The 25,031-nt window shown below is 38.0% G+C and overlaps 2 protein-coding genes across 2 annotated transcripts in view; both read right to left on the reverse strand.

The window, feature by feature from the left end:
- Positions 1-1,251, reverse strand: part of LOC311623364 (olfactory receptor 7A10-like) — a gene marked incomplete at both ends in the record, with an annotated part of 32,677 nt that extends 31,426 nt beyond the window's left edge. Inside the window, one exon of the mRNA XM_084885360.1 lies at positions 1,112-1,251. Coding sequence (XP_084741486.1) covers positions 1,112-1,251 — 140 coding nt within the window. The remainder of the gene's footprint in view (positions 1-1,111) is intronic.
- A 7,117-nt stretch (positions 1,252-8,368) lies between these two features.
- Positions 8,369-25,031, reverse strand: part of LOC311623365 (olfactory receptor-like protein OLF4) — a gene marked incomplete at both ends in the record, with an annotated part of 77,155 nt that continues 60,492 nt past the window's right edge. The window contains one exon of the mRNA XM_084885361.1: positions 8,369-8,993. Coding sequence (XP_084741487.1) covers positions 8,369-8,993 — 625 coding nt within the window. The remainder of the gene's footprint in view (positions 8,994-25,031) is intronic.

A 25,031-nucleotide genomic window follows, 5' to 3' on the forward strand; every position in this document is an offset into this window, starting at 1 on the left:
ACCTCATATTAGGGCCCCTTTCTTCCCCCACCCCCTCCCTCTGGCAACTACCACACTGCTGTTTGTGTTCATAAGTTTCAGTTTTATATTCAACATATGAGTGAAATCATATAGTTCTTAGCTTTTTCTGTCTGGCTTATTCACCTAGCACCATGGTCAGCAAACTGTGGCTCGTGAGCTACATGGGGCTTTTTGGCCCCTTGAGTGTAGCTCTTTCACAAAATACTGCCGCTTGGGCGAGTCTATTTTAAAGAAACGGCATTAGAAGAAGTTCGAGTTTTAAAAAAATTTGGCTCTCCAAAGAAATTTCAATCGTTGTACTATCGATATTTGGCTCTCTTGATTAGTGAGTTTGTCGACCACTGACATAGCATAAGGTTCTCAAGGTCCATCCATGTTGTTGTAAATGATGCTATTTCATCCTTTCTTATTGCCATGAAGTACTCCATTGTGTATATACCACATCTTTATCCAATTCTCTATCAGAGGGCACTTTGGCTGTTTCCAGCTCTTAGCCACCTTGAATAAAGCTGCAATGAACATAAGGGTGCTTATATCTTTGTGTATAAATGATTTTGAGTTTTTCAGGTGTATATCCAGGAGTGGGATTGTTGGTTCATATGATAGCTCTGTTTTTAATTTTTGAGGAATCACCAGACTGCTTTCCATAGTAGTTTTACCAGTCTACACTCCCACAAGCAGTGAAAGAGGGTTCCCTTCATACCACAGAGCTATGATAATCAAAACAGCATGGTTTGGCAGAGAAACAGCTACACAGATCAATGGAACAAAATAGAGAGCCCAGCTATAAAACCACATGTATGTGGACAGATAAATTTTGACAAAAGTTCCACAAGTGCACTTTGGAGTCAAGATAGTCTCTTCAATAAATGGTGCTGGGAAAATTGGAAAGCCACATGCAAACGAATGCAACTGGATTGCAGTTTGTCTCCTCTATCTTCTTTAAATTTCTCTTAAGTTTACTTTCAACATAAAATACTAGAGGCCCGGTGCACAAAATTCATGCACAGGGGGTCCCTCAGCCCAATCTGCACCCTCTCCCATCCAGGAGCTGTCAGGGGATGTCCTACTGATGGCTCAAGCCCACTACCTGTAGTTCTCTGCTCTCTTCCAGAAGGTGTCACATAGACCAGGGTTAGAACTTGCAAACAGGTAGCTAAGGGGTACTCTATTCTCTTTTCTGGCAGAACAATAAAGTGTTACAACATTGGGAAACCTATCTGAAGACATCTTTAAATATTACAAGTACATATATTCTTTAAGTCATAGTTTCTTAATCTCTGCACTATTGACATTCTGGACCAGATCATTGTCTGTCATGTGGTCTCTCCTGTGCATTCCTGGACTCTAGCTACACTGACCATGTGACAGATCAAACTGTCTCTGGATATTGCTCAATGTCCCCTGGGGGAAAAACACTGCCTAGCTGTTAGAGAACCAGAATTTTAATATAATAATTTCAAAATATTTTTGTATAATTGTTATAATAACAATTCATTGAGAATGTATATGGAAGGTTTTCAAGTGTGAATAGCACAACCACATCATAAAATATTATGTAATCATGGTAATAATGAATTGGCATCACACTAGTTGATTGGAGTGAAGACCATAGGCATTGTTGAATAATAAGGAAGAGTTGCCACATGGAAAAAAGACTGTACAACATAGAAAGAAAATTTTCTACTGGGCATAGGATGCTATTTCTGCATTTCAACAAATGTATATGAATGTGTATGTATTCAAAGAAAACAATGATAATTTTTTTAAAAGCTAAGAATTTATGGAATACAGATTATCAGTAGAAATGAAATTAGGTGAAATATAGGGGTTACAAAACAACTGTGTGAAACAAAATTAAGTAAGAATCAAATTAATTTATATAAAAACAGAAAACAATAAGTTAATAATATCAACATGGACCATTAATTCTGGGTTAAATTTCTAATAAATTGGAAATAAAAGAATAGCCTAGAAGGGCTTTTAAATGTGGGAGGAAAGCAGCATCTAAGTTATAATTTCTTCTTATATAAAGATATTGGATTCAAATATGCTAATGAAAGGTAAATGTACTCTGTAGTAAATACAAAAGAAAATGCCTCGCCCAGGATGGAAGATGCTGCAAATTTAGGGAATAGAGCTAACCACAAAGGCCAAAAAGAACAATAAGGAGTAATGGAGATGTGAAACAAGTTGGTAATATGTGTATAGGATGATTTACTAACACTAAGTATGTAGAATAACATTCACTTCACTGATAGCAAAGATTCACATGTGAAGAATATAAAAGTAACAGATGAACTTTTTTTTCAGTAAGCAAAACAAAAAATTAAAAAAAGAAGAGAATACAAAATGACTGAGTGACAAATTTGAGCCCACAATATCAATAACCACTCACAATTCCTCTCATATATATATGAGAGGTACTCAATGACAAACAATGAAATGAGTGAAATAAATGTCCAATTTCTTGTTGAGAAGAATGCAATAAAAACAGGAATAAAAACACGCTAGCCTCACTATACAAATGTCAAGACTAGTACAGGCAATTTATAATAGACAAAAAAAATGAATAACCCACAAATATATTCATGTCACAGGTAATGAAGTAATTGCAAAGTTAAGCTATTTAGCATACCTCCTTTCACTTATCAAATAAATTCTTTTTCATGTGAATTAAATGCCAGAGTGAAAGAAGATAGTGTGTAATGTATGTCTCATGAACTACTGTTGCAAGGTAATATTTGCAAGAAATTTATTGGATAAAGATCTTTCTCATCAATATGGAAATGTAGTGGAATAGACCCCATGATAAAAATAAAGAAAAACTGCTTTTATTTTACTGGATATCCCTCTATACCCAGCACTCTACCTTCCTACTCCCTTTAATTGCAAAACTCATTGTATACCTTCTACTTTTATTTGACATATTTTATGCCTCCCAATGCAACCTCTAAATGGGCTTCCATCCAGTTAATTGTCAACAATTACCAATGTGTTGCTGAGTTCAATGTTCGTTTCTCCTCTTAGCATCATTAATTATTAGTTAATCATGCAAATCAGCAATCATAGGCTGATGGCTAACAAGAGACCTCAGATAAATGTACTTGGCTTTGACCCTTTCTGACACTTTCCTGTTGTACCAACTGGACCTCTGGACTCGCCTAATTGGAAACTCGGAGGGGACAGTCTGATGGGAAAGTCCAACCTCCCGGATGGGTGATGATGGAGACTGAAACTCTGCCCAGACAAGGCAGCAGGAAGGAGGCAAGCATGTCTCTTAGACAAACTTAGGATTCCAAAAGCAACAACCAGGTCCCATGCAACTCAAGTTATACATGATGAAATACTGGAGATGAGGAGATATTTATAGCTCCTTATAGCTGCTCATTAGGTACATTTTTCTCTTGTTACTCAAACTCCTAATCATATGATTTCCCTATGGATCTGGACAAGATGGAAAGTTCTTCTGAAGGTTCTGTCTCCCCAAAAGATTGTCAAGTGAATCCATGTCACCTAGCTGGACCTCACAAAATCTGTTGGCTTTCAGAGGACTGAGCTGCCAGCATATTATCCCAACCCTGATTTAAGACATTTCTTTGTTGATTAGAAAACTTGAATCTCCAAATATTGACTTGTGGTAAGGACAGAGACCCAAAATATCTACATAAAATTGCTACTTTTCTTTTCAACAAGGGGAAGAACTAAATTCCTTTGATATAAACTTTGAGCATTACACACTGGACTTCATGACATATTATCCAAAATAATTTTGCATTTCTGCCTTATATCACAAGTTAAAGTTGTCATTTAGTCCCTAACTGTGAAATGTTTGTTAATTATAGGAAATATATTTAGTTTTTTGCACTCTAATCTAAATATGGAATAAGAAAATAAGTAGATTCTTTGCTGTAGCCTCCAGAAGAAACATAGCCTTGCAAACATCTTAATTTTAGTCCAATGAGACCCATTTCCTGTTCTGAACCTATGAATTATAACAACATAAATGTGTTTGTTTTAAATCCCTAAGGTGGAAATTTTACATTGGTATTGAAAAGTAAATATAAACATTTATCAAATGAAATTTTGTTCAGAAAACTGAGATCACGTATCTGAATTCATTCATTTAATATCCTCTAGGTACAAAAGCCTTGTGTTGTAATCTTCCTTAAGTAGGAGTAATTTATAATCATTTGGAGATATTTGGCCTCTTTATCTGGTAGAGAATTTCTTATTGCATAAATGTAAATGTGCTTCAAATTTTAATGTCTTTGAAGCATCAACATAAGAAAAGTAACTTATCATTTAAGTTCATGTCTATCATTTACTTGAAATCTTCTGTCTAAATTTCTACATCTTTTCATTTTATATGAATTCAAACATTTTTTATTTCTATACTCTTCAACCTCCTCGTGTTTCATTTCAACATAAAACATGAGATAATGAATGTGTATGTGTACATATAAGTCTGTATATTCCTTTGAAATAATTATTTATATGAATAAACACACATACATACAAAGAATTTATTTTTGAACATTTTATTTGTGCTCAACAAAATATATCCACATATCTCATTCATATGAAGCCATGTTTACTAACCCACTTTAACTTTAGAAATAAGGAAATTGAGGCTCAGATAGATTAAATATTTAACATTTTCATTAAGAAACCATTAAAGTTTATTGTGCATTCTCTTGACTTATATACAAATGGAAATCTGAGGTATGGACTGTAGTTTTTATATGGCTTTTATTCACCAAATTATACATTTTAATCATGTTTAGTTTATATTATGTAATTATACTTCAATGCACTACTTAGAAGAACAAAAACCAGGATCTAGAGCTCACATAGCTGATTCACACTGAGAAATTATGGGAGGAAACTCTTCTACTTGGGAAAAAAACAAAGTGTCATGGATATAGGAAGAGTGTAAATAAAATAAAGCAATTCACATTTGGTCCAAAAAACATAAAATAAAAGATAAACATACATATATAACATTAGAGTAAAGTGATCATATATTGTTTCAGGGGGGAAAAACACCGTGACCACACACAACATCATTGATAAGCCTTAGGAAAACTTGTAGAGACTCACAGCTGATTGTAGACACATAAGGATGTGGGCAGAGCTCATAACAACTCCCAAACACACAACCTCACTTGATAATAATGGAATTATGTTAAATAATTTTTGTAGGATGGCTTGTCATAACTACTAATACAATAATCAAAATGAATAAGTGTGAAGACAGTAATAATATGTTGCTGATTATAGCTGGCATATGTTATCATTTTTTAAGATGTCATTCATGGATACTATTGTTTTTTTGTGTTTTTTTTTTAGTTTATGTCAGACAACTGTATTTACAAACCCTCATTGGAATTCATTTTCTTATAACCAGGAGAGGTGGAAAGAACAAGTATTTTGTATAGGAAAACTAGTGACCCTGATTTACATGACTAAATAAGAAAGAAAAAAGTTGTGTATTTTGACTCTATCCATGTCAATATCCTAGTTGTGGACACTGCCATACTTCCAGGACCAAACTTGGGTTATAAATAAAATACAGAAAAACCACCCTGAATAATCAACTGAAAACTAGCTGGAGAGAACCCTGATGAACAAGAACAGCAAACTGAGACCTCATAGAGACGGATTCAAGTGTTAAGGTGCAAAAGGGCTGGTCTGCTCTCACAAATATCAGTGAAAGGTCCAGAGGAATATCTCCAACTCTGGCGAGTTCCCACTGAGAACTCTGTGGTCTTAACCCCAAGCTGGGCACCCCAGTCCAGAGCACCAGAACTGAGAAAGGTGCCTACATAATATCTGGCTGTGAAAAGCAGCAGGTTGTTTGCCATGGAGTTGGCTGGAAATGCATAAACTTTAATGGCTTCTTAAAGGGCCAACACACAAAGAGCCACTCACCTTGGGCTCTAGCAGAGGGAGGGCTGATCTGACTGGAACTGTGGAAGCAGAAGCCAGATTTGGGAACTCTGGGATTAGACCTCCATAGGAAGATACCCCTGTTTCCTATGCCGAGTCCTTCCCTCACACTGAGGAGGACATCTTTCTCAGGCAGATCTTTGCTATCCAGTCAGTTTTACCTGGGAGGAAGCAATTGCCCCATCTGATTGAAAAACACCTTGCTCCACACCATGGAATTTCTGAGGCCCAATAAAAGACTGAGAATAACAATCAGCCTAAAGGCAGAAGCAATTTCCACCTTCTTGGAAAATATCTCCTGCTCCCCACACCCCTTTCCCCTTTGGTGATAGCTTAAGGCTAATCAAGACAACACAATCAGACTGCAGAGAGAGGTGGATCTCTGGAAGCTTTGAATCTTTGATCTAATGTGGGGCCCAGGGCTAGGAAAAGTAAACCTCAGTCCACTACTTCCCAGAGGCACCAAGCCACAGCAGTGGGAATCACAAGTGGTGGATTTCTGATAGCTCCAAACAGGTTATTCAGGGCCAGTCATAAACAGTGCCTCATACTGTCCTGCACTAGAGATTGGAAGACATAGCAGATCTTCCTAATCAGGCAGCCAAAATGATGATTAAAAAAAAGGCCCCAAGTGAAAAAATAAGACAATTCTTCAGAAAAACTACATGAAATTAAGATAAGAAATTTATCAGAATAGAGTTCAGAGTAATGATGGCAAAGATGCTCAACAGCTTGAGAGAAGATGTAGTAACTATGAATAATGATACAGCATTAATAAAGAACACAGTGGAAGGAATGCAAAACAGATTAGAGGAAGCTGAGGATCATATCAGTGAATTTGAAAAAAAGGTAGAATAAATCACTTAATCAGGGAACCAAAAAAAAAAAAAAAACTATTAAAAAACAGGAGGACGGCTTAAAGGAGCTATGGAACAACATAAAGTATTATGTATAACAATAGCCACATAATAGGAGTGCCAGAAGATGGAGAAAGTGAGCAAGGAATAGAGAATGTGTTTGAAGAAGTAACAGCAGAAAGATTCCCTAACTTGGTGAAGGAAAAAGGCACATATGTTAAGGATGCACAGAGAGTTCCAAGCAAAAAGAACCAAAAAGTCCAATATCATCAGCACAATGAAAATGCCAAAAATTAAAGACAAAAAAAAGAATCTTAAAGGCAGCAAGAGAAAAGCAATTTGATATCTACAAAGGAGTTCTGATAAGGCTGTCAACTGATTTTTCATCAGAAACTCTACAGAACAGAAGTAATTGGCATGATGCATTTTAGCTAATAAAAAGCAAGGATCTAAAAACAAGATTACTATATCCAGCAAGGCTATCATTTGAAATAGATGTTGAAATAAAAGCTTCCCAACAGAAAAAAAGGCTAAAGGAGATTGTCACCACCAAATCAGCACTACAAGAAATGCTAAAGGGACTGCTGTAATGAGGAGAAGAAATAGAGAAACATAGGCATAAAGAATTAAAATGGCAATAAATAAGTACCTATCAATAATAACCTTAAATGTAAATGGATTAAATGCTCCAACCAAAAGACATGGGATAGCTCAATAGATACAAAAACATGACACAAATATGTGCTGTCTACAAGAGATGAACATCAGAACCAAATACTCACACAGAATGAAAGTGAAGAAATTAAAAGAAAAAAAAAAAAAAACGGGAGTAGCCATACTCATCTCTGACAAAACAGACTTCAAATTGAAAGCCATCACAAGAGACAGCAAAGGTCACCACATAATACTAACTGGATCAATACAACAAGAGGATATAACTCTGGTAAGCATATATTGACCCAATATAGGGGCACATAAATATATTTTAAAAAACTTCTAAAGGAGTTCAAGGGAGAGCTCAACAACAATCATAATAAAGGACTTTAACACCCTGCTGAATTCACTGTATAGATTTTCAAAGAGAAAAATTAACAAAGAAACAGTAACTCTAAAGGACACACTGGGTCAAATGGACTTCATTGATATTTATAGGACATTTAACCCAAATCTGCAGAACATAAATTTTTTCTCAAATGCGCATGGATCATTCACAAAGATAGACCACATGTTAGGACACAAAGTAAGTCTTTACAAGTTCAAGAAGATTGAAATCATATCAAGTATCTTCTCAGATATATGTCATTTGAAAATATCCATGTTGTCTCATTAGGTAAATGAAATTTTCCAAATTTATCTGATCCATGATGGAAATAAATTTGGGAAAGTAGAAAAATAACAAAGAGAAGAGTTATTGAATATATGAAAGCAGAGAAATTAATTGAGTTACATAAATTGAATAGAGAAGATGAGGTCAAAGGAATAGAAATTCCAGGACATAAAAGAAAAGAGCAATTTTTACTTTGGTAGTCTGATGATCATCACAATGACTGACTCTGCAAACATGGGCACATCTTCAGTCTTAGGACAACTGGTCTGTTTGTAGTTTCCTTCACAAAGAATATTTTCAGAGCCTGTTTGATGTCTTTGTTCCTGAGACTGTAGATGAAGGGGTTCAGCATGGGTGTGACCACTGTGTACATCACCGAGGCTGTTGCAACTGAGTGTGAGCTCTGGGTAGCTGCTGAGCTGAGATATACTCCTAGGAGAGTACCATAAAATAAGAAGACAACTGAGAGGTGAGACGCACAGCTAGAAAATGCCTTATACTTCCCTTGAGCTGATGGGATTGCACGTATGGAGGACACTATCTTAGAATATGAGTAAAGGATCCCAGCGAAAGGACCACTGACAAGCAGGACAGCTGCAAAATACATAGCCGTGTTATTTAAAATTGTGTCAGAACAGGCAAGTTTGACCAACTGATTGAGTTCACAGAAAAAGTGAGGGATTTCCACATCCATGCAGAAGGACAGTCTTAATGCCATTAAGCATTGTAGGAAGGAATGCAGGACACTCATGATCCAGCATATCAGAACCAGCAGTCTACAGAGCCGAGGGTTCATGATGACAGTGTAGTGCAGTGGGTGGCAGATGGCCACATACCTGTCATAGGCCATCACAGTCAGGATAAAGTTGTCCAAGCCAGCAAAAAGTACAAAAAAATACATCTGTGTGATGCAGCCTCCATAGGTGATGACTTTGCTCTCTGTCAGGATGTTCCACAGCATCTTTGGGACGGTGGTGGAGGTAAGCCAGATGTCTACCAAGGACAGGTTGAAGAGGAAGAAGTACATGGGTGTGTGGAGGTGGGAATCTGAGCTGACAGCCAGGATGATGAGCAGGTTTCCCAACACAGTGATCAGGTACATGGAGAGGAAAAGCCCAAATTCGAGGGGTTGTAATCCTGGTTTCCCTGAAAATCCCAGAAGAAAAAATCTTGAAATTTGTGTAAGATTCACCTGTTCCATGTGTTGGAGGTGACTGCCAAGAAATATTAAAATAACATGAACACATTTCACATAAAGTTGCATTGCTCACATACTTGAAATTCTAGAATCCATGTATTAATTTTAATATTTTTGTATGTGGATATGGTCCCCAGTAAGGAATATCCACTGCCACTTCTGATATGGAGTGTTTGTCCCAATCACCTATGCCTCTGAGGGGATCATGCATTCTACAGTTTTATTGAGAATTTCTCCCTGTTTCTTAAGAATAAAAATTGACTGTTGACCATGTTTATGCACTGCCCAGGCTGTGAGAATAGGGTGCTAAAGAACAAGTCTTTATAATCCAACGAGGGAGAAAGAAGGTAGAAGCAAATAATAAAATGATAAGTTACTTTAGGTGGCTGCAGCGTTATGAAGAAAAGAAAAACGCGTCTAAAGGAGAGTGAGCAAGGAGTTCTGTTTTTCATGGGTGTGTAAGTAGATCTGCAAACAAGGTGACATTTGAACAGAGACCTCAAAAGTGAGCAGGAGAAAATCTGAGGTGACCTAAATTAAATAACAGTTGGGCCAGAGAGTGAGAGAAATAGACAATAGACATCAACTGGGTAAAAGCTATGGCCCACTTACAAAAGGCTGCTCACATTCCTGAATGTATGTTGGCATTTGAATCAAGTTCTGTAGTGACCACTAGATGGCCCTGCTTCCTGCACATGCATGAGCTTTCAGGACTGTTGCCTGTAACCAATTAAAAGCAGTAAATATTTCTCCCTTAGTATCTGTTCTAGAACTGCCCCTCTTTACCTTCTTCTGCTGCCCCCGCCGCTATCAGTACCCAATGAAAATAGATTAGATCTCTTAGAGGAAAGACATTGTGGGTACATCTGAATTCCTCCCTGAATGCTTGATGATAGAGACTCAAGTTCTGTTCACAGGCAAGACAGCAGGAAAGTGTGAAGCATCAGTCTCCAGCCAGAATTCGGCCTCCAAACAAAGAACAATGACAAATAAAATAACCATGCTCCTCTCAGCCTACGTTTACACAATCTGAGAGACTGTAGTGGAGAAGATATTTATAAATCCCTGTACCTGCTCCTCAGGCACATTTCCCTCTTATTACTCCCACCGCTAAGCACATAATTCCCCTGGGAAATAATGTTCTGGACAGAAAGGAAAATCTTTAAAGATTCACCTTTTCCAACAGACCAGGTTACAAGTCGTGTGGATTCAGTCCCTCCCCCCACCCCCACCCTTTACTCCCTCTCCATGAACTCTCCTCTCATCCAGATCTCTAATCTCCTAGCATCCCATCTCTACTCTGAGTTGTGTCCTCCAAATCTAAGATTGAGGAACCTGTCTGCATTAAGTCTCTTTGGCTTCAGCACTGACTTGTGTTGGATACACAGTCCTGATATCCCTGGAAAATTTCTGTTCTCCTTTTTAACAAGATGAGAGCTGAGTCTTTAGACAATAAAACTTTGTACATAACACTTGTTGACTTTCTGACATTTTTACCACAATAATAAGGAATTTTTGTCCTTCCATCTCAAGTTAAGACTGCCATGTGGTCCCTCATTAAAAAAATGATTGTTAAATTCTTTAAAAATTTATTTAGATTTTTTTTATGCACTGTAAACTAACACCCTGTAAGGATTATCTGGTTTAATTTAAAAAATATATATTTTCTTGATTTTTTACAGAGAGAAAGGGAGAGAGATAGAAACATCGATGAGAGAGAAACATCTATGAACTGCCTCCTGCACACCCCCAACTGGGGATGTGCCTGCAACCAAGGTACATGTCCTTGACCAGAATCGAACCCAGGACCCTTCAGGCTTTAGGCCAATGCTCTATCCCCTGAACCAAACCAGTTTTGGCTGGTTTAATTTTTATAAGCAACTTACCCATGAGAAAGCATATTTATGAGCTCCATTCTTGATTGCAGAAATGGGACATGGAGACGTTTATTGATCTGTCCTAAGTTAATATCTGAGTAAGTGACAGGCCTTCATTTTAATTATGTCAGAGGCTTCTAGGGAAATGTCTATCAACTAGAACTAACTTCTCCCTGGGGCTGTTAGGCAATGTCTGAACGAAGGACACTAAATACCTATGATCTGCAGTACAGCACCCACACATGGAATTACTATCCTGTCCCCAATGTTAACAGGGACAAGGTGAGAACACCTGCTCTAGGCCAGCCCCTCTCCACTTCTGAGTGCATCCAAGTCACCAAAGTTTGTAGTGCAAATGCAGATTCTGATTTGTCTCAGATAAGCCCAGGAATTGCATTTCTGACAAGATCCCAGGGGTGTTGATGCTGCAGGTCCTCCTGGTCCGTGGACCACACTGTGAGTAGCTAGGCTGTGGCTCTGTGTCAGAGTCAGGTGTACATGGTTCTAGGTCGTCTAAGACAAAGATCATCTTTGGATATAACTTGGAAGGAATTGTGTATTCACTTATTGTAGAGGTTGTGGTAAATACTATTAGTTTCTTATATATCAGGACCCTTCATTGATACAAAACAATGCATTTCTGAAAAAGACTTTGTACCAGGCAGAGTAAGGGTCTCCTAAAGATGAACACATCCTACCCCAGTAAGTTTGAATATGATATTTATATGATTAGGAGGAGGATTGGGTAGCAGACGGAACAGGCTTGTTAATTGGCTGACTTTATACCAGAGTATGAGCCAGGCTCATTCTGGGGGGACTAAAGTAAGCACAGTGGTTCTGTTAATGTTGAAGAGAGAGACAAAAGGTGTGATCTCAGAAAGATTTTGAAAATGCTACCCAGCTGGCTTGAAGATGGAGGAAGGAAAATGAGCCAGGGGACAACAGCCAGCCACACATACAATCATCAGAAAGAAACAGATCTTCCCCTGAGCCTGATGGAGTCCAGCCCTGCACGGATCTTGGTATTAGCCACTGAGTCTCATTTCAAGCTTCTGACATCCAGCCTGTGAGAGCATATGTTTGTTTGTATTAAGCAACTACTGTGGGAATACTTTATAGCAGTTATAGGATTCAATATAGATATTTACTCAATAAAACTTGTTTGGCAGAAGCTTCCCTTGGATCATTTCATGTTAAACACAGGTATGAAGAAAAAGGAATTTTAATTACATTTGGAGATATCTCCCTCCTCCCCCCTTTTGCTAGTACAGTGAAGGCCTCACTGCATATTTGTAAACTAACAGTGCTGCCTCTGTGGCTTTAAGAGTTAAGGTACAATGGTGACCTTTATTTCTCCATCCATATAACTAAAGTGACTTTTTTTCTCAGCATCCTATATCTTTGCATAGGAGGTTAGTCAGTCCTCGAATGCATGCCAGAATTACTCATTAAAAGTAGAGACCACCAAAACTGGCTTAGCTTAGTGGATGGAGCGTCAGTCTGCAGACTGAAAGGTCCCAGGTTCCATTCCGGTCAAAGGCATGTGCCATGGTTGTGGGCACATCCCCAGTGGGGGGTGTGCAGGAGGCAGCTGGTCAATGCTTCTCTCTCACTGATGTTTCTAGCTCTATATCCCTCTCCCTTCTTCTCTGTAAAAAATCAATAAAATATATATTATAAAAAGAAAAAAAAAAGTAGAGATCACTCAGGGAAAAGGCTGAGTGTTGGGTAGGAGTTCTTTTCAATTGTTCCAACAGAGAAAGTCAATGGGTAACAAATCCAAGAATATGGGCAGCCCTGCCAATAATAAAGTAATTAATTAAAACTAAAACTATGTAGTATCCTCTTCAGACTTATTAAATACTCCTTTTCATGTGAATACCCAGCATCAGAGAAGATGCTGCAATAAAAGTCTCACAAATTGTTATTGAAGGGACCAACTCCCTGACTGGTCAGGCTTTTCAATAAACACAAAACATGCTCAAATGCACACCATCTTTGACATTTCATGCAAACACTCTCACTCCACGGCACTGTTCTTATGACAAAATTTTCTATTACCTTCTTCCTGAAAAACAAGTCTCAGATATGTTTTCATTTTACTGCATCTCATTCATTCCAGTGTCATCATCCAATAGGACTCCCATTCCCAGCACTTAATTGTCAATTATGGTCCTTGTCATGCAGATTCAAACACCCACATCTTTCTTATTATATTAACTAAGTTAATTACCAATTGGTTACTAACCAGGAATACAGCACAAAGATATCTTGTCTCTGAACTAGGCTGTTTGGGCTCCCAGGTGACTTAGGTAAAAGTTCTGAAGTTCCATCCTCTCTGACCCTCTGTTGATGTACCTACTGGCCTCCCAGACTCACCTGGATAGGTCTCTGAGTGGAAGGTCTCCGTGTGGAAGTCTGAATGTGCTCCCAGAATGATTGATGATGAGACGGAAGCTCTGTCCCTCAGGAGACAGCCGGAAGGAGTGAAGCATCAGTTCCTGAGCCAGCTTAGGAATAAAAAGCAACAATCATGTCCTGCCCACTCAGCGTTGTACAACCTGGAGACTGCAAAGGGGAGATAATAACAGCTCTCCCTATACCTGACCATCAGGCACATATTTCCCTTGTGTTATTTCAACATCTAAGCACATGATTTCCCTCTGGGCCTCTGGAATAAGCAAAAAGGAAATTTTTCCTAATGATTCTCTCATCCCAAGAGACCAGTTGGAAGTTAAGTTTTTATGACTCTTTCTCTTGAGCTCACCTGCTTTCCAGAGGTCTAACCTTACCCATTCCTGACTTCATGGTCTCTACAAAGTCTGGTTTGGGGTGGGACACAGGTCCTATATCTCTGGAAAATTGCTATTCTCCTCTTCAACCAGACAGAACTGCATTCCTTTGATATGCAATACTGTGTATCTCCCTGTTTGGCTTCCTGACACATTTGTCAAAGTAACTGGGGATTTTATACTTACATCACAGTTTAAGAGCTATTGTTTAGTACTTAATAAAGTATTTATGAACTAGAGGCCTGGTAAACAAAAATTCGTGCACTCCGGGGTACCTCAACCCAACCTGTGCCCTCTCACAGTCTGGGACTCAGAAAAGACATATCCACTGTCCTGGAGTTGACAGTTCTTTACATTTTATGTTTAGGGGAAGAAAGAGGTAAGTTGTTTTAAAGGAATTTACTTGAGCTACTGATGCTGGTGGGGGTGCTTCGGGGGAGGGGGGGGGAAATGTCACAGGAGAAGGTAAAGTGGGGGCAGTTCTAGGATAGAACTTTTGATTGATTACAAGCAGCAGTCCTGAAAGAGCATGCATGTTCAGGATGCAGGGCCATCTAGTGGTCTCTACAGAAACTGATTTAAAGTTCCAATTTACAGTCAAGAATGTAAGCAATCCTTTCTGATTGGTGTTTCTAGTTTCTTGGGATATATTCCTAGGAGTGGGATTACTGGGTCAAATGGGAGTTCCATTTTCAGTTTTTTGAGGAAGCTCCATACTGTTCTGCACAGTGGTTGCACCAGTCTTCATTCCCACCAGCAGTGCAGAGGGTTCCTTTTTCTCTGCAACCTCGCCAACACATGACCTCACTCATTTATGGATAATAAAGAACATATTATGAACCAAAAGATAGATATAGAGACAGTAAAGCAACAAACAGACTGTCAAATTACAGCGGGGAGAGTAGGGATATCTGCGGGAGATAAGAGATCAACCAAAGGACTTGTATGCATGCATATAAGTACAACCAATGGACACAAAACTCTGGGGAGGGAAGGCTGAATTTTATTTTCCTTATTAGAATCGTGTTCTCTTTCAGCTCAGTGTTCATATCCCTGTCTTAGCCACTTTCAAAATGATTGTCAAATCCCTGTCTCCAAGAGGACTCTTCAATGAAAGACTAATTTTAATGAATAGGTTGACTTAATACCACCTCAAATCACAGGTGAATTTCAATATGATGAAGCAAATTTTTAAATCATGGGAGGGGGGACAATGGTAAGATATGTACACAGAGAATAATTTAATAAAAAAAAAAAGAATGTAAGCAATCTTTCGTAATTGAATCCCCAGCTTTTAGTCGGTTGACTACCATAATCTTTTCTTTTTTTAAAAAAAAATTTTCTTTATTAAGGTATCACATATTTGTCCTCATCCCCTCATTTCCATCCCAAACCCCTGCCCACGCATGCCCCTCCCCCCTGTTGTCCTTGCATGCATACAAGTCCTTTGGTTGATCTCTCCCCTTTACACCCCCCCTCCTCATCTTCCCTCTGAGGTTTGACAGTCTGAGCAGGTTGACCAGGACCAAACCAGAGAGGGTCTGACCTGCATTACCACCATTTGACTACCATAATCTTTTTCTCTCACTCACTGGCTCAGGAGTTTAATTTAGGACATCTCAGGTTTCTTCCTGTTCACTTTTGAGGTCTCTGTTCAAATGTCACCTTGTTTGAAGATCTACCCACACACCTCTGAAAAATAGAATTCCCTACTCAGTCTCTCCTTCAGACATGCTTTCCGTTTCTTCATACCACCTGCCACCATGGTCAGCACTCAATTAAGCATTCCTGAGAAACACTCCAGTGCCACAGCCTGGGGCATGTACTCTGTGGTCACACCCATGCTGAACCCCTTCATCTATAATCTCAGGAACAAGGACATCAAACAGGCTCTGAAGACATTCTTTGTGAAAGAAACTGCACATAGGCCAGTTGTCCTAAGACTGAAGACCTTCCCATGATGGCAGAGGTCAAAGGCTCAAAATCACACATGATGATATTCAGACCATGAAATAGAACTTGCTCTTTCCATTTATTTCCTGGAATATCTGTTTCTTTGATCTCATCTTCTCTATTCAACATATGTAGCTCAATTAAGTTCTCTGCTTTCTCAGATATTCAACAACTTTTCTATTTGTTGTTTTTCTACTTTCCTAAATTTATTTCCATCATGGATTAGATATATTTGGAAAATTCTATTTACATAGTGAAACAATATGAATATGTTTAGAATAATTTTTCTGAAATGACATATACCATACCAAATATATATATATATATATATATATATATATATATATATATATATATATATATATATATAACTAAAGAATCATCCTGAATTGCACTAGTCTTATGGAAAAGCTGCACTTATTAAAGCAATATATACCGTTTTGTATGAGAGGAAAATCTGAGACCTCTACTGTTCACTTTTATGACTCCCATTCTTTGATATATCACTATCTCAACTGGTGATCCTGATAATATAGACTCTGCCATACCAGTGTGTTTAATATCTGGGCACTGTATTTTATTTTCCTTATTAGAATCGTGTTCTCTTTCAGCTCAGTGTTCATATCCCTGTCTTAGCCACTTTCAAAATGATTGTCAAATCCCTGTCTCCAAGAGGACTCTTCATTGAAAGACTAATTTTAATGAACAGGTTGACCTAATACCACCTCAAATCACAGATGAATTTCAATATGATGAAGCAAATTTTTAAATCACTCATTGTATTACTAAATAAAATATTTATTCTTCATGCTATGCCTCTATTCATTGGAGTATGGAGGAATGATGCCCATTTATAAAGGGATTTATACATATGATTGATGATTGCTTGTTGTTTCTCTATATTTTATTGGGTTAAGTTAAAATGTCCCCTTGAAAATTTTCAGTGCTTCCTATAATGTGGCTCTTGGATCACTATAAAGAATGTAGATTCCCGCCCTCTAAATTTTTTATAAGGTTGGAAAGTATGGAAACTGATCATTATCAGTTTCATTCATTATATATCTCTATTATGCTCAAGATTCTATTCATCCTTTAAGATCAAAGAATGACTCAAGAGTGAAATTGCATTTTTGTTTAGTTGTATAAAACAGGGTCACCAGTTTTCCTACACAAACATGTGTTCTTTCTACCTCTCCTGGTTACAGGGACATAAACCCCCAACGAGTGTTTTTAAATGCAGTTGTCTGAAACACAGTAACAATGAATACTGTCTTCTAAGAAATAGGAATAAGAATGTAAGTAAATAAAATTAAAAATGTTAAATACTCTTGCACTGTGGATCAATTTACTGGGCATTGTCCCATGCACTGAGAGGTTTGATTCTGTCAGGGCATGTGACTGGGGTTCTGGCTCTATTCTCATTGTAGGAGACAACCAATTGAAACTTCCATCTCTCCCTCTCCCTTCCTTTCTCTCTCTCTAAAATAAAATAAAAAATACATATTTTAAGAAAAAAGTTATTCCCCTTAAAATTTCTAATTATGTTTGTGTTTCCTAACTTTTTCCTTGTTTATATTTCTTAGATACCAGTATGGTTTGAATTTATAAATTTTTTTTTCTGTTTCTAAATCCATTAATTTATGTCTTTGCCTTTGTTATTAACTTAATCTGCTCTCATGAAGTTTGCATCATTTTTTTAATGAGTTCAACTTAATTTAATACTTTATTTTATAATTAAAACATTATAAGAATATTTTTCAACTGAACACAAGTTGGTCACACCCTATTTTGATATATAGAGCTATCATTGTAATCTTTTTTTCTAAATATATTTGTATTGATTTCAGAGAGGAAGGGAGAGGGACAGAGAGAGAAACATCAATGATGAGAGAGAATCACTGCTGGGCTGCCTCCTGCATGCTCTCTACCGGAGATCCAGTTGGAAGCCCAGGCATGTGTCCTGACCAGAATCAAACCCATTGAACCAGGACTTCCAGGTTCCTGGGTTGATGGTCAACCACTGAGACACGCTGGCAGGGCTCCTTGTAATCATTTAAATAGTAGTTTGAATGATTATTTTTTGACCAAGTTGTAATTGAGGAGATTGCTTTAAAAACTCCCCCCAAAGTTTTTTTTTTTTTTAGTTGAGTTTTATGGCCTTGTAGTTAGAGAATGTAACTGAATTTTTTCTTCTGGTGTTTTGAAATGTGTGGCTAAGAAGTTAATGACTTTAGTCAATGTTCCATGGGTGCTTAAAAAGGGGATGTGCTGCCCTGGCTGGTGTGGCTCTGTGAGTAGAGCATCGGCCTGCAGACTGAAGGTCCCAGGTTTGATGCCAGTTGGGGCACATGCCTAGGTTGTGGGCTCGGTCCCTAGCATAGGACATGCAGGAGGCAGCCAGTCAGCGATTCTCTCTCAACACTGATGTTTCTATCTCTCTCTCCCTCTCCCTTCTTCTCTGAAATCAATAAAAATATAAAAAAGATGTATTATTTGTTTATAGGCTACAAAGTTTAATATTTATCAGTTAAAGTGGTTTATAATTCAGAAAAAAAGAACTAGTGTGGGTAATAATCAACAGCAGATAACTACTATGCTCATTTATATTTACTTTGATTATATATCATTAAGCTATTGCCATATGACAAGCTATCCTAGAAGCAAATTATTTAATATAATGCCATTGTTACCAAGTGTGATTGTGTGGTGGGGAGCTTTTTTGAACTCTGCCAGAATTTTTATGAGTCTATAGTCAGTTGTGAGTCTCTACATGTGTTTTTAAGTCTCATTCATGATGTGTGGGTCCATGGTGATATTCTCCCTAGAAGCAGTATATCATCAGTTTACCCTGCTTTATATCTACCTTTATCTTCTATTTTAAAGAAAAGAAAGTGTTCCATGTGTGAATTGCTTTATTTTATTTATACTGTTCCTATATTTATGAAAATTAGATTCTCACACACACCCCCCCCCCCCCCAGGTAGAAGAGGTACTTCCAGCTAACTGAGCTCTAGATCCTGGCTATTTTCCCTTTAGTTTTTTTTTTTTTTTTTTTTTGAAGAGTAATTACATAATGCAAATGGAACATTATTAAAATTCACAATTTGATGACTAAAGGCATACAAAAATTGCAGTCCATACCTTGTTTCCATTTTGTGTGTGTGTGTGTGTGTGTGTGTGTGTGTGTGTATCTTTAAATGAAATATTTTTCCTCTGATTTTTAGAGAGAGTGGAAGGGAGGAGGATACAGGGAGAGAAACATCCATAGGAGAGAGATAAATCAATTGATGGCCTCTTACTTGCACCCTGACCGGGGCTGGCAATGAGCTTGCAACTGATGTATGTGCCTTATACTGGAATCAAACCCAGGACCCTTCAGTCTTTGGGTTGACACTCCATCCAAAGAGCCAAACCAGCTAGGGCTCATATTTTCCTTTGTATATGTTAAGAAAGTACATAAAAAGTTTAGTAGCTTCTTATAGTAATTATTAAATATTTAATATACCTGAGTCTAATTTTCCAATGAATTATGACCATAGATCTCATTTATTGCAGGCATCATGAGCCATGGGATTAGTAAATATAACTTCAAATGAATGTTGCAAGCAATAAATGAGATATATGGCCATATTTCATTAAGCCCAAATAAAATGTTCTAAGGTAAAGTGTGTATGTATATGTGTTTTTATTCATATACATTTTTATTTCAAACAAACTAGCCCACTTATATGTACACAAACACAGATTCATTTATAAACCTATCTACACTAATAAAAGAGAAACATGCAAATTGACCATACCTCCACAATGCCCACCAGCCAATCAGGAGCCAGTATGCAAACTAACCCAACAAAGATGGCAGCACCCACAGCCACAAGATGGCAGCATCCAGAGTACCCTCAGCCCTGTGGGAGTCCCCAGGCCAGTCAGCTCTGCAGGGGTGGGAATGCTTCCTTAGTGTGTCAGCAGTGGGTTAACCCCCAGGCCTTGCAGAGAGAGCCTGGACAGCAGGATATGGGGGCTTCTTTAGCTGGCAGAGGTGGCCAAGACCCCAGGCCAAGCAGACAGAGTCTAGATAGCAGGGCATGGTGGCTTTATTCATGCAGCAGAGGTGAAGCAGGGCATGGGGTCTTCATCTCCATGGCTGTGGTGGAGCCCCTAAACCTCGAAGAGAGCAGAGAACTACAGGTAGTGGGCTTGAGCCATCAGTAGGACATCCCCTGATAGCTCCTGGATGGGAAAGAGTGCAGGTTGCGCTGAGGGACCCCCTGTGCATGAATTTTGTGCACCGGGCCTCTAGTATTTTATGTTGAAAGTAAACTTAAGAGAAATTTAAAGAAGATAGAGGAGACAAACTGCAATCCAATTGCATTTGTTTGCATGTGGCTTTCCAATTTTCCCAGCACCATTTATTGAAGAGACTATCTTTACTCCAAAGTGCACTTGTGGAAGTTTTGTCAAAAATTATCTGTCCACATACATGTGGTTTTATATCTGGGCTCTCTATTTTGTTCCATTGATTTGTGTAGCTGTTTCTCTGCCAAACCATGATGTTTTGATTATCGTAGCTCTGTGGTATGAAGGGAACCCTCTTTCACTGCTTGTGGGAGTGTAGACTGGTAAAACTACTATGGAAAGCAGTCTGGTGATTCCTCAAAAATTAAAAACAGAGCTATCATGTGAACCAACAATCCCACTCCTGGATATACACCTGAAAAACTCAAAATCATTTATGCGCAAAGATATATGCACCCCTATGTTCATTGCAGCTTTATTCACTGTGGCCAAGAGCTGGAAACAGCCAAAGTGCCCTCTGATAGAGGACTGGATAAAGATGTGGTATATACACAATGGAGTACTTCATGGCAATAAGAAAGGATGAAATAGCATCATTTACAACAACATGGATGGACCTTGAGAACCTTATGCTAGGTCAGTGGTCGGCAAACTCACTAGTCAACAGAGCCAAATATCGACAGTACAACGATTGAAATTTCTTTGGAGAGCCAAATTTTTTTAAAACTCGGACTTCTTCTAATGCTGGTTCTTTAAAATAGACTCGCCCAAGCGGCGGTATTTTGTAAAAGAGCTACACTCAAGGGGACAAAAAGCCGCATGTGGCTCACGAGCCACAGTTTGCTGACCACGGTGCTAGGTGACTTAGCCAGACAGAAAAAGCTAAGAACTATATGATTTCACTCATATATTGAATATAAAACTGAAACTTATGAACACAAACAGCAGTGTGGTAGTTGCCAGAGGGAGGGGGTGGGGTAAGAAAGGGGCCCTAATATGAGGTGACAGGAGGGGATTTGACTTTGGGTGGTGGGCACATGTTCCTATATACAGATTTTGTAAATTAGTAATCTACACATGAAACCTATATGTTTATATTGACTAATGTCACCCCAGTAAAATTAAATAAATAAATAATAATAAATAAAGAACATGGAAATGAAGAGAATGAATTTCTGAATTAACATAAAATGAAAAGATGTAAATATATAGACACGAAGATTTAAAGTAAATGGTAAACATGAAATTAAATGATGGATTGCTTTTCCCATGTTAATGCCTCTAAGGCATCAAAAATTGGGAACACATGTACATTTATTCAATAAGAAATTCTCTACCCGCTGAAGAGGCTGAATATCTCCAAACTGATTACACATTTCTTTTCCTTAAGGGGAGATTACAACCCAAAGTGCGTTTACCCAGGGAAGGATAAATGAATTAATGGAGACACCGGTTTCCTGAAGAAAATTTTCATTGGATAAATCTGTATTAATTTAAAAAAATATTTTTTATTGATTTTTTACAGAGAGGAAGAGAGAGGGATAGTTAGAAACACCTATGAGAGAGAAACATCGATCAGCTGCCTCTTGCACACCCCCTACTGTGGATGTGCCCGCAACCAAGGTACATGCCCTTGACCAGAATCGAACCTGGGACCTTTCAGTCCATAGGCCAATGCTCTATTCACTGAGCCAAACAGGTTTCAGCTGTATTAATTTTTTAATGCTAATGTAAATTTATCACCTGAGTGATTTAAAACAAACACATTCATGCCCTTACAATTCCTGATGTCAGAAAGAGGAAATGGGTTTCAGTGGGCTAATATCAAGATGTTTGCAGGTCTGGGATTCTCCTGGGGGCTATAGGAAAGAGTCTATTTACTTTGCTATTCCAAGCTTAGATTAGAGTGTAAAATAATATAAATATGTCTCTTATAACTAACCAATATTTCACAGAGGGACTAAATGCCGGCTCTTAACTTGTGATATAAATTGAAATGCCAAATTATTTTGGCTAATGTGTCATGAAGCCCAGTGTGCAACACTCAAATATTATATCAAGGAAACTTATTTCTCTCCCTTGTTGAAAGAAAAATAGCAATTTTCTGTAGATATGAAGGGCCTGTATCCATACCACAAGTCAATATTTGGAGATGCAAGTTTTCTAATTCATACTACATCCCCATTCTTAAATTTGGAAAAATTTTAAGCCACTGTTGGGATAAGGTGCTGGAATGTTAGTCCTCTGAAACCCAACAAATGTAATGGGGAAAAACGAATAAAAACTGGACTCAGCTGAATCCTAAGCTGGTCATTTGGGTACACGCAATCTCCAGAAAAACATCCCCTTCTGTCCAGACCCACAGGGAAATCAGGTGATTAGGAGTAGCAGTAACAAGACAGAAATGCACCTAATGAGCAGACACAGGAAGCTGTAAATATCTCCTCATCTCCAGTCTCTCAGCGTGTGTGACCTGGGGCTGGAGGGGACCCGTTGTGGCTTTTGGAATCCTGTTTGTCTAGAAGACCTGTACTTGTCTCCTGCCTGCTGTCTTGTCGGGGCAGAGAGCTTCAGTCTCCATCCTCACCCATCCATAATGTTGGACTTTCCCATGAAGACGTTCTCCTCAGAGTTCCCAATCAGGTGAGTCCAGAGGTCCAGTAGGAAAGGGTCAGAGAGAGTCAAAGCCAAGTACATGTACCTGAGGTCTCTTGATAGGCATCCACCTATGGTTGCTTGTTTGCCTGATTAAGTATTGGGTCGGCAGCTAAGTAATTGCGGGTTTCACACATATATGGCTTCAGTTGAATTTTTAGGTTTGCAGACGTAGTACAAATGTAAAACACATTTTGTTATTTGATAGTTGGCTATTCAGCTGTTAATAAGTAAAAAAAGTTTTTTGATCTGTTTTGTAGTTTTCGTTTGGCGTTCGTTGAAAAATGGAAAATCAAAAGGAACATTTTTGTCATATTTTGCTTTTTTATTTCTGCAAAGGGAAAAACGCATTGCAAGCTCATAAAAAGTTATGTGCTGTTTATGGTGACGAAGCCTTAAAAGAACAGCAGTGTCAAAATTGGTTTGCCAAATTTCGTTCTGGTGATTTTTCATTCAAAGATGAAAAACGCTCTGGTCGTCCAGTTGAAGTTGATAACGCCCTAATCAAAGCAATAATCAATTCGGACTGTCACAGTACAACACGTGAGATTGTAGAGAACCTTCATGTATCACATACATGCATTGAAAATCACTTAAAACAACTTGGCTATGTTCAAAAACTCGATACATGGGTTCCTCACGAACTGAAAGAATCACAGTTAACGCAACGCATTAGCAGCTGCGATTTGCTAAAGAAACGTAATGAAAATGATCCATTTTTAAAACGACTGATAACTGGTGATGAAAAATGGGTTGTTTACAACAATATCAAGCGGAAAAGATCGTGGAGCAGGACAGGTGAACCAACTCAAACAACATCAAAAGCTGATATTCATCAAAAGAAGGTTTTGTTATCAGTTTGGTGGGATTACAAAGGAATTGTCTACTTTAAACTCTTACCACCCAACCGAATGATCAATTCTGATGTCTACATTGAACAACTAATGAAATTAAACAATGCAGTTGAAGAAAAGCGGCCCGAATTGACAAATCGAAAAGGTGTTGTATTCCATCATGACAATGCAAGGCCACACACATCTTTGGTCACTCGGCAAAAATTAATGGAGCTTGGTTGGGATGTTTTGCCACTTCCACCATATAGTCCTGACCTTGCACCATCTGATTACTTTTTGTTTAGATCTTTGCAAAACTCCTTGAATGGTAAAAATTTCAATAATGATGATGATGTCAAATCGTACCTGATTCAGTTTTTTCCTAATAAAAACCAGAAGTTTTTTGAACGTGGGATTATGATGCTGCCTGAAAGATGGCAAAAGGTCATTGATCAAAATGGGCAATACATTACAGAATAAAGTTATTTAGTTCCATGAAAAAATTGTCTTTGATTTTCTTTTTAAAATCCGCAATTACTTAGTTGCCGACCCAATAATTAATGACTGATATATGACGCTAAAAGAAGTGAACATAGAACTAATTGCTGGTAATTAATTGATGAAAGACAAATTAGAGGTGGTAATTGAGGCATAAAGTGATTCAAGTCAAAGTAAAATGTGTACACTGAGTTTTGCAACTAAAAGGAGTAAGAAAATAAAGCAGTAGGTATGGAGGGATGTCCAGTCAAGTGAGGGCAGTTCTTTATTTTTATCATGGCATCTATTTGACTACGTTTCCATTGATGAGAATCATTGCTATCACAAAAATGAAAGAAAATGTTTTTCTGAGTACTCAGTGCTAATAAATCACCCTACACACGTACTGCCAAATTTTTTCACATCTTCATTGTTCCTTATTGTTCTTTTTGGCCTTTTGTTGTTAGCTCTATTTACAAAACAAGCATCAACTTCTGTGATCTTCTGGAAGGCATTCTCTTTTATTTACTAAAGATTACCTTTACCTTCCATTATCATATTTGAACCCAATATCTTAATAGAAGAGGAAACTATAGCTTAGACAATGCTTTCCTCCAAATTTAAAATCCATTCTACCTGGCCGGTATGGCTCAGTGGTTGAGTGTTGACTTATGAATCAAAAGGTCACCTTTAGATTCCTGGTAGGTCTGATTTGCAGGTGTGATCCCTGGGAGGAGATATACAGAGGGCAGTCAATCAGTTTCCCTCTCATCATTGATGTTTCTATCTCTCT

The sequence above is a fragment of the Pipistrellus hanaki genome, assembly GCF_964339955.1.
Source record: "Pipistrellus hanaki genome assembly, chromosome: 5".
Classification (NCBI taxonomy): Eukaryota; Metazoa; Chordata; class Mammalia; order Chiroptera; family Vespertilionidae; genus Pipistrellus; species Pipistrellus hanaki.